A 10,515-nucleotide genomic window follows, 5' to 3' on the forward strand; every position below is an offset into this window, starting at 1 on the left:
ATGAAGATTTAAGGGTGCTGAAGCAATTGTGAAGTAAGTGAAGTGTGTTTTTGGCAGTAGACTCTCTCTCTTCTCTTCCTGCCTTCTTTCAGCCCCCTCTCTTCCACCAGCATTTACCCCTTCTCTATCTTATTTGTGCGAAGTTCTTTTCATGTTTTCGACCCGCATTGGATTGTGAGCTCCAATCTTTGAATCACCAGTGGGTAGTACAGTGACTAGCACATAGTAGGTGCTTAGTGGTTTTTGACAATTGACTTCAATAGACTGTGACTTTGTTTGAGGTGAGCCCTTTCCCACTGATCTGAATTCATTCAAACCTCAACCTTTGTGTTTTTTGTTCAAAAATCTTCATGGTGGACACTCTGGAAATTTTCCTCTGGTTCTTTTATTACATGTGGTGGGGGGAACAGATATTGATGCAAAACTCAATACTATTCATCTGTGACCTTCCACTGGTCTTAGAAGTTGCTAAGAATGCCAGATACTTAGTCCTGGCTTAAGATGCCCAAGGTTCCTTACTGTGCCTGTTAAACTCATTTTATCAGAACTTGTTTATATGCCATCTCACATCGACCTGCTTAGGGACTGGCCATCTGATCCACCTGGAATGCTTGTGTTAATGTGTTACCCTTAACATTTACATTTATCAAACTTCAGTACCTTAGCCTGAGGAAATAAGTAGTAGGGGAACTTTAATAACATGGCAGACTAGTTAAAGAAGATATTTTAGGGGGTTAGAGAGCCATGTTTATTGAAACATGAAGCCAGCCTTAGGAATTATACATGTTATATCTCTTTTTAATTAGAAGAAAAAATATGCAAAACTCCCTTTCTGTTTCAAATGTATTTTTTTTTACTAAATATGTGGCTAGAATTATTCTTAATACAGACAGTGCAGTTTGACATTTTCTTTGTCAGATTTTCCATAAAGTTCAATGAATAATATACAAAATACTTATATAATTTTCTAAAAATAAAAGCTTTTTTTCCTTGAATTTTTCTACAGGTAAAAAGTGTAAAGCGAAAGGATAAGAAAGCAAGTATATTATATATTGAAGAAAATATGAATCCAGAAAAGAGAGGGTAAAAATAATAATGGCTTTTGGAAGCTGTCACCTGAAGGGACATCTTTTGAAAAATCTTGGGATCTTAAATGCTTTCTGTGTGCATGTTGCTGCAGGGATTATACTACTGACTAATAAGAATGGGTTTTGGCCTATGTGTAAAAATCTGGTCATTTGAAGATAAGACTGCAAATGGCCCAATTTTTCTAATTTCACAATTGGCCAAAAGCTCCCCACCTGGGTGTGAAAAACCATTTCGAGTTACTCAAAATCAGCCAAACTGCCAACACATTTTGAAAGGTATTTATGATGCAATGGACTGAGCATTGAGTTTGGAAGCAGAAACTCTATGTTGTGCTTGGACACTGTCATCTGACCTCTGGAAAGCCCCCATCCTTATTTGCATAAAGTTGCTAATCATGTTCATATTTATCATTGGTGATACCCTTTCTTTCCTCACAAGATCCAGAAAACACTTCCCTGAAATCTATTCAGCTGATTTTCTCCAGAAAGTTTTCTTTGCCCTTTGTTTAACTTGCTTCTTTGGTAATGTGCCTAGTAAAATTTGACCTCTGTATAAATATGAGTCCTTATTGAAAATGAGGTAAGGGATGTAAAGTGCTTTGCAAACTAGGCTACATCAATGTCACTTGATTATTATTCATTAGTAATGATAGAGATGATGATAATGATAATGTGGTTATTTTAACCAAATAACTAAAAAAATAAAGAAAACAGTGAAACTGTTATAAGTAATTTGTGGGTCCTCAGAGCATTAAAAGTTTTGTTTTGATGACTGTAAAATAGTCATCTATTGAGCTGTTCCACAGTATAACTCATTTTTTCTGAAGGGATTGTTCTTATTCTAAACTTCTATAATGCCTGTTCAGTAAATAGTAAAATCGGTAGAGCTTTCTGTTGGAAGAGAAGAAAGCATGAGCTAAATGTGTTTTTTAAAAAAAGCCTCACTTGGGCAGCTAGGTGGCCCAGTGGATAGAGCACCGGCCCTGGAGTCATGAGTACCTGAGTTCAACTCCAGCCTCAGACACTTGGGAATTGCCTAGCTGTGTGGCCTTGGGCAAGCCACTTAACCCCATTTGCCTTGAAAAAAAAAAAACCTTAAAAAAAAGAAAGAAAGAAAAGTAAAAAAACCACAGTATAAATGATGTGAAATTCTTATCCCTTTTTGACTGGGTAATTAATTCTCTTGACTACGTTTGAGTGAACTTGGTGTTGAGGACATGGATCTGATTGGGGTCCCTGCCAACCACAAGGTAGGAAATGGAGGGGCAAGAGGACTTTGGGCTGGAGGAAGAAAGAAAATAGCTTTTGTGAAAAACTGAATGTGATTAAAAAGGACCTCAAGACTGTCAAGTTAATAGAAGGGGGGGAAATACCATTCTGCTTACCTAGTTTGCCCGATAATTCCTGTGACCCTCTCCTGCTTTTGTTTCCTCAAGGTTTACAGTGTGTCTCAGAAGATTAAAGCACTTTGATTGTGAAGAAAAGCAGGAGCTTATGGTAGGTGGGATAAAGATTTTACTGTTGGTTCCTTAAAATCCTATTCCTTCTAAGCATTTTGCCCGAAAGATAGATGTTTAGAAATCAGAGTTGGGCTATAACCAAGTTTCTAAAGTAGATGTGGAACTCCAAGGCTTGCTTTGATGAACTGAGAAGGCCAGCAAGATTCTTCTCCTGGGGTAGTTAAGTGAGTCTTTTATTCTTTTAGATCATTTCAAAATGAATCTAGGCCCCACATAGCTTGGGAGACTAGACAAGCCCAGAGTCCCACACCTGAGCAAGAACTGGAACTCATGTCTGAACTCAAATGGTTTTTCCCTTGTACCACTCAGTGTTTCCTTAGCTAGTCTAAAAGTATTAATTTTCCTATGACTAGCCTTCAGTTCATAGTGGTCCACAGTCTCTGTTAAATATTGTCATTCTTGTCATTTTCTTCCTAGACCACTTTCAAACTTCAGTCAGATTCTCCTCTTCCGATACTGCAATCTTAACTAATTGCCAGATCTCTTTTAAAGAAGCCTGAACCCATTTACATACACAGACAATATAAATTCATGTGCCAAGTGCAAATTCAGTTATCAAATGCTGGCAGTTCTTGAGTTAAGAATTTATTAATATCTTGGTTTGAGCTCTATTCATAGTTGACCCTTCCCCCCTTTCCCCTATCCTTGTTTCTCGACAAATCTATTTGAAGATAGACAAGTTGGGTTGAATGGTCTTCAGTGACAGATGTGGGAGTAGGGAGGAAATAATCTCTTTTCAGATCTGAACTTTTAACAGATATATAGAAGAGGCCATTCATTTTTATAACATAAAAGTGACTTCTGAGATAATGGAGTAGTCCTTTGTACTTCAGTGTTTCATTGGGGCACTAAGGTGACCCAGGGCTATGGTGGGTCCTACCAATCCAAGAAAGCCTTTTTTCAACTTTGTATCTTTTATAGGATTTTTCCCAGCTAAGTACCAGAAACTTGGAGCCAGAAGATTAACCACTATGTTTAACTAACTAGAGCAACTTGAGAAACCATTTACTAAACTAAAGAGGGGTCTCTGATAAGTGTTTCTAGAGAGCATGCCCACACTAGTAAAAAATCTCAGTTCTTGAATACATAAGTATTGACTTTATTTCTTAAAAGTATATCTCACACACCCATAGTTATAACAGTTTTTCTTTATTTTTCTTCCTGTTCTTTATCCTCCCTCTGATCACCCTTTAAAGGACTCAAGTTCTACTTGTGGAATAAAATTTCTAGGCCTGTCTTGTTTTGTTATCCTTCTAAAGGACTTGACTTTATTGTAAATGACTGTGAATAGACTAGAGACTGCTATCCTGAAGGACTATGGGAAAATGTTTTCTCAAGGGGAACCTTTGTCACATCTAAACAGAATGATAGAAAGCACCTGCTTAATTTACTCTAATCAGTTATCCATTAACATATAACCTTTTTTACCTCAGAATATTCCATCCTACCTCGACTTGGCTGCTAAAGCCTCACTAGCTCTACTTTGTATACTTCCATTAATCTTACATGATTTATTTATTTAATTAATTTTTGTCTTCTCAAAATATTACCCTTGATTCAACTCAAACAAGAAGTTCTAGATAGCACACACACAGACATGTTATTCTCTTAAAAGCTCAAAGAATAAAACAAGAAAATGTAAAGCACTCTGAATCAATCCATCACCATAATCCATTATGATGTTAAGTTGGGACAAATATTTGACCATCTGGATATGCTTAGTAACAGTATTAAATGCAGTTTGAAAGTGGTGGCATAAAGTTGTTTCACACCATCGTTAATGCTGGGGTATCACTTCATTAAATGAATAGGAAGTTAGTACTATTATTGAGAATGTTGCTCCTTAATCAGTTGCCACTTTTTCCCTGAGTGTTTAAGATAATGTAATGTTGAGCCTAATTCTACAAAGTTCCGTCCATTTATTTTCTTGGGTCTTTGTGTATATGCAATGTACACTACAATATTCTTCCTCCACACTCAAATCAGTAGGCATTGAACCTCAGTAGAAACAGACTGTGGCAAATGCTTCTAGAAATCCATACCGTAACGGGGCCTTTTTCTTCAGCCCTTGTGAATTGTCTGCAGCCCTGCTCTCCTCTGTACGGCTCTGGTGTCTGCTACTTACCGTGCCAAAGCTTAAATGATTAACCCCTTTTTCTTGAGGCTGCAAGCTCTGCTTTTATCTAGCAACAGCTGCTCAGAAAGATGAGCTTTAATTGCATATAACCTTAAAAGAAAGCTGTCTGAAGTTAGGTGAATTGTGAAAGGAAGGTCGTTGATGGAAACGGAAGCTTGCAGAGCAGCTGGGTCAGACTGGTAATTGATCTCAGTTTACTGTTGGGACCGTTACCAAGTTGGGATGAGCAGAGTTGCTGGAGGAGTTTGGGAGGGGGTTAATGTGCCCTTGCAGAGGACTTCTTTCCTTAAAGACTTGGAAAAGCTATCGTTTACTGGAGCAGCCTTTATGAGGCATGAGGCCGGGCTCCTCTGTTGGAAGAAGAAATTGGAAAGGAACTCCCCACTTGCTGAATAAGCTTTTCCAGCTTTTCTTCCACTTTTCACTTCATACATACCAAATGTTTATTGTGTTTTATTCAGATACTCAGCCACTTGTGGACTTTATTAATGCTAAACTGATGGATTTTGATTACAGGATAAAGCCAAGGAGGATTATAGCCAGGCTGTTGACTGGTGTTTCATGCTGATTTCTGACTACAGAATTCGAATCGGTAAGCAAGGGAACCCAGTGCTATTAGTAAAATTAAAGAGTATCAAAGCCTTTAAAATTTGTTAATATCAATCCACAAAGAATAGGACAGAAGGAAATGAGCTCTGAAGTATGTTTAAATTTATTTAGTTCAGAGAAAAAAACAGGCATATCTTGAGAATTAAGAGTTATTTAGGCAGGGGGAGATTGTAGAGTTCCTTTTGGAACAAATGATTAAGAACAAAATAAGTCTTCTGCTCTCTTAGCTAGAGCTGCCTAAAGGCAGGGAATTAAACTTTATGATTCCTCTAGGTTCTATTTTCTTATCTGAGCAGTTCTTCATTTTCCAAAGTCTTGGAAGAGTTATGGGGTCTACTCGATATCTCCAGGGTAACTGGAATTTTACTGTATGGTGTGTCTTCATAGATCCCCATGATTTGAGGTAAATGGATAGGGTTGTACATTAGTAGCATAAACTCCCATCTGAAAAAAGGGAAGAGTGGTTTAAACAAAAGGCTAGTTTCTCCTTGAAGTCTCCACAAGGAGGACGTTTGAATCCAAGCTTTGCTCTATCCGTTCACCTCTAGGGAGGCTTGCACTTGGAAAAAATACTAAACATTGCTTTGACTAGCCCAGACCCACAATGATAAGTGTTTTCTATCACAGCATTTTCATTTAAGGCTGGACAAAGGCTGTCTTAGTCAATCTTAGAAAAACAGACACCCAAATACCAGGTATTTTGAGCTAGAAAAAAACGCTCCCTTACTGTCTAGCTCTTTGTATAAACATTCCCTTTTTGCATTCTTTTGTCCAGGTTGTGGTTCTTTTGTGGGATCTTTCCTGGAATATTACTCTGCTGATATTAGTAAGTACAACTATGCTTTTCTAAATTTGTTTTTTCCCCCCCTTTAAAAACACAGAAATATTTAATTCTATCCAGTAGACTGTTAGCGACTGAAGAAATCAGCACAGCAGGGATCTTGAAGGCTCCCCTGCAGTCTACTCTGGGTAAATTGACCTCTGGGACTGAGTTTGAATTTGGTCCCCTCAGGGCAGGTTCAAATTCAGCTCAGGTTGGGATTTGGAGCATGGGACGCTCTCCTTAGATTCCCACAGAAGGCAGTGCCCAGCAGTACGCCTCCACCTCCCTCTCCCTCCCCCCTCCCTCACCCCCATGACTGCTCTATATCCCTTGCTCAAGGGCCAGAGGTAGGAAGCGCTGTGGGGAGGGGGTGGTCAGTGCCGACACTGAATATTGAAAAATCTCTACTGAGAGCAAAGTTAATGAAATGTTTCACAATGTTGAAGATTTAGATTGGGGGCTATAGAAAGCATAATTCAAGTGCATCTCTTTTGTCATTCTAACATACTGATTTGTTGATATCCGGTCTTCCTACCATGAAAAGAGTTAAGATTAATTTACTTGTCTGAGAAGTTGGGGCCTTTCTCCTACTCCGCTGAAGTTAATTTGGCAATGTGAAAAGTGGAAGAATCCTTCTCATGAATGATCAGGAATTCTGTCAAAAGAAGAGTTCTTCATTAGATGCAGTGCTTTCTGTTAATTGCCTCACTGGAGTTAGCCAGACTCTCTGGGGGCATGACTCCCTTACTGCTGGGAGAATATTTGTTGGACCAGAGCCAGCTGGCTCCAGTTCCCTAAATGCCCAGCCCCCATCCTAGAAGAACCACAAGCTGGTAACAAGCTGATTTTGGACTCTATTCATGGGCAGAGAGAAATCAGTCTCCCTCGTAATCATTTATTTCACCCAAATTGGACATCCTTAGACAGGAGGGGTGTAGGGGAAAGAGAATGTGAAAAAAAGCCATAGATCATACAAACCAGAGTATGTTGGAGGCTGACCCTTTGGCTGACTAGCCAATAAACCAAGTTCTTGCTTGTATGCAGTCTAATAGTTTTGTATACTTGCAATCTTGCTTCATCCCTTGCCACTGATCCAACATTTATTAGCTATATATATGGGCAGGTCATGATATCTAAGCCTAGGTATCTTCATTTAAATAGTGAGACATTACCTGCACTCCTTACTTCACAGAGTAGTCTTGCTTAATCCGAAAACAGGGATAAGAAAGGGAATAGGACCTGGTGTGGCGGGACCACTCAACTGCCTTGCCTGTGGAAGAAGCAGAATTGTATATTTAGGGAATTCAGTCATGTATTTCAAATCATTCCAAGAGAACAAAGAGTAAAACCTTCTTGAATAGCCTGCCTATTGGACATGAAGTCTTCTTTTCTGTGAAAATCCAGAGACTAGTTTATGTTTATAAAATCTTGCTTATCCCCTGGGAGAAAAAACTAAGGTTTATCTCCATACTGTGTCTCTGTTTTATGGTAAACTATTTTACTTTTAAAGCTGGTATGTCTTTTAGGTTGTCCAGTGAGGAAAGAAATTAAGCAAGCACTCATCAAAACAGTATTTCCCAACCTGAACAAGGAAGACTCTGAAGAAAGTCTGCAGGATAACTCCCCAAACAAGAAGCAGCTCTTCAGAAAAGTACTTCCAGACCGAAGAAGGGCTGCTAGAGACAAGGCCAATGAGAAGTTAGTGGAATACATCGTGAATGAGAAGGGAGCAGAGAACCATCTCTTAGCTATTTTAAAAAGCAAAAAAAAATCCAGGTGGCTGAAAGAATTTTTGAATTCAAGTCAGTACATGACGTGTGTTGAAACATACCTTGAGGATGATGAGCAGTTGGACCTTGTGGTGAAATATTTACAAGGAGTCTATCAAGAAATAGACGGAAAAATGCTGACGCTAATAAATGGCGATGGAATAAAATTTATTCTGGATGTTCTTTTGCCTGAAGTAAGTTGCTGACTTTATCAGATTCTGATTTTTTGGCTTGGGGTTCTCCTGCCCGTTGGCCCAGCAAGATCCCCTACTCCAAGGATTAAGTGATGATTGAGCTGAAGAGTTTAAGTGCTGTACCATTTTGCTCAGCACAGCAGTCTGAAGGCTCTTTATGTACAAACTGAAATATGTTTGAAAATACATTTTAATTAAGTAGGCACTGCTGAGCTGTCCCTGCAGTCTTACCCAAAAAGCTTATACATGTAACTTAGAATGCTGGCAGCATGGAACATCTATTTTGGAGATTGTAAATCAGTTTTCTAATGATTAGAACCTGTTTTCTCTCTAATGCCATCAAAAGTCTTTACTACGTAAGCGAGTTTTCACCATTATATCAAATCTCTTGGCCATTTTACAACTGGTGCCTGAATAGATATCTAATTAGTAATTAAAATTTTTTCTTTAATGACATAATAAAGTGAGGCAGACGTATCTTGTGTGTGTTTTTGCTGCCCTTTGGATAAGGTAACTGAGTCATATTGTCCAGCATGAAGGAGTTGCTATTCCAGCTATCTTTATGCTTAATGGGATCTCATCTTGAATATTATAACCAGTGCTGAAGAGAGCTGAGAACCATATCATAGAAAAATTTGTTGAACTAAGAAATTTGACCTGAAGAAAAGAACACTGTGGGGAAAATAGTGTTTACAAGCTGTTAACGTTTTAAAAAAAAAAAGGGCATGTTCTGGTGGGCCTCTTTTGACAGATTCAGAAGTACTATCCTAGAGAATCATAGTGAAGTTAAGTTTCATTTCAACATGAGACAAAACTTAGTAAAAAGTAGAATGGTCTAAATGGGAATCAGCCATCATGTCATGGGTATTGTTCAGGCAGAGGCCAGATGAGCATTCCTGTTCAATACTGGGTTGGACTGGATAACCTCTTAGGTCCCTTTCAGCCCAAAGTTTCAGGGAAGAAGCAGAAGAATATTCTCAGTTGGTGTGAATTCCTCATTCAAAGATAAACTAAAAATATCCAAAGAAACTCTTACATTTTCAGGAAACTAATTGTCAAACTTCCTCACATTCATTTATTCAGACTGTGGTGTTTCCCCTTTACCCTTAAATGTGATGATGAATTCTGGCATTATCTCTTACAGGCAGTCATTTATGCGATATCTGCAATTGATGAAATAGACTACCAGACAGCTGAAGAAAAATACATAAAAGGACCATCTGTGAGCAAAAGGTATAAAACTGGTGACATTTCCATACCATTTAAAACTAGATCTCCAAATTTTGTGTTTTCATCAATGATTATAATTTTGTTTTACAAGATCTCTTAATTACCTATTCTCTAAAAGGTTCAAGAATGCCCCAACAAATATTTCACCCAAGATCCTTAATCTCCATTGTAAGTCACCTTTTGTTCCGGGTCCATCTGAGTTAATGCTTGAAATTTGCTAGCCTTAACTTCCCTAATTGCTGTTTGCTTTCTGTATAGGAAGACCTGATTTCAAGTTAACATTAGGCAATAATGATAAATAATAGTAATAATAAAATGAATTCTGTGACTTTGAAATTCATATTGAGGACCTAAAAGAAAACAAGTCAGGACTAGTAAATACTTGGATCTCCTACCTCTTTGATTTTCAGGGAGATTCTTTTTTACTTAGGGAATCACAAGGTCAAGATTGAAATGGTTCTATTGAGGATATGCTAGAGCCAGCTCAAATCAGCTTCTGAGAGCCACTTGTTCAGTGTGAGCATTTATACTTTGGAAATCAATGAACTCTGAAATCAGGGATTGGTTTGTTGTTTAATTAATTGTCTAGGCTTAATATTAGATGAGAGAGAGAGAATGTTAATAATGTGGATTAAACTTTAAAATGTCATGCATACATTTCCCTACCCTGGCTCCCCTGCCCCCAGAGCCAGTTGTTAAACATGCAGCAGCCCACTTCTGGCCCTGGCTGCACTGTATTGGCTTACAACAAGCAAATCTTTTTGGAACTGTTTTAGACAGTGTTCTTGTTCATGGGTAACTTCCTAATCGTCCAGATCAACCAGACAGAATGTTTATTCAAAACATTGTGAAAAATTGGGGTGTTTAGTCTTGAATTTAAGGTCCAGGTAGTTAATTAGAAGTTAATGGATACAATCCCTAATTGAGACTTTGGGCCCTTCTCCAATGCCTGTCAAGCAGACTATATCTAAATAGCAAAGCTAAGTAACAACTGAAGACAAAAACCTAATTTGGTTAGTCTTAAGTAGAGGACTTTAATGTGTTGAGAACAGATAGGTCAGAATCTTAGATAATTAGATTATTGGTCATTTCACTGCACAGACTGCTAGGGAAGAAATGAATTTGAAGGTCTTATTTCATACATT

General features: G+C 38.2%; 1 protein-coding gene across 3 annotated transcripts in view; it reads left to right on the top strand.

Moving 5' to 3' along the window:
* PWWP3A (PWWP domain containing 3A, DNA repair factor) overlaps positions 1-10,515 on the top strand; it is a 29,521-nt gene that overhangs the window by 14,245 nt on the left and 4,761 nt on the right. For all 3 annotated transcript variants that reach the window (XR_012472094.1, XM_074204562.1, XM_074204561.1), the window contains 6 exons: positions 1,007-1,083; positions 2,525-2,585; positions 5,262-5,337; positions 6,130-6,180; positions 7,704-8,140; positions 9,285-9,373. Coding sequence is in view for 2 of the 3 variants with exons in the window: in XM_074204562.1 (XP_074060663.1) it covers positions 1,007-1,083; positions 2,525-2,585; positions 5,262-5,337; positions 6,130-6,180; positions 7,704-8,140; positions 9,285-9,373 (791 nt within the window). In the remaining variant the exon portion in view is untranslated. The remainder of the gene's footprint in view (positions 1-1,006; positions 1,084-2,524; positions 2,586-5,261; positions 5,338-6,129; positions 6,181-7,703; positions 8,141-9,284; positions 9,374-10,515) is intronic.

The sequence above is a fragment of the Macrotis lagotis genome, chromosome X, assembly GCF_037893015.1.
Source record: "Macrotis lagotis isolate mMagLag1 chromosome X, bilby.v1.9.chrom.fasta, whole genome shotgun sequence".
NCBI lineage: Eukaryota > Metazoa > Chordata > Mammalia > Peramelemorphia > Peramelidae > Macrotis > Macrotis lagotis.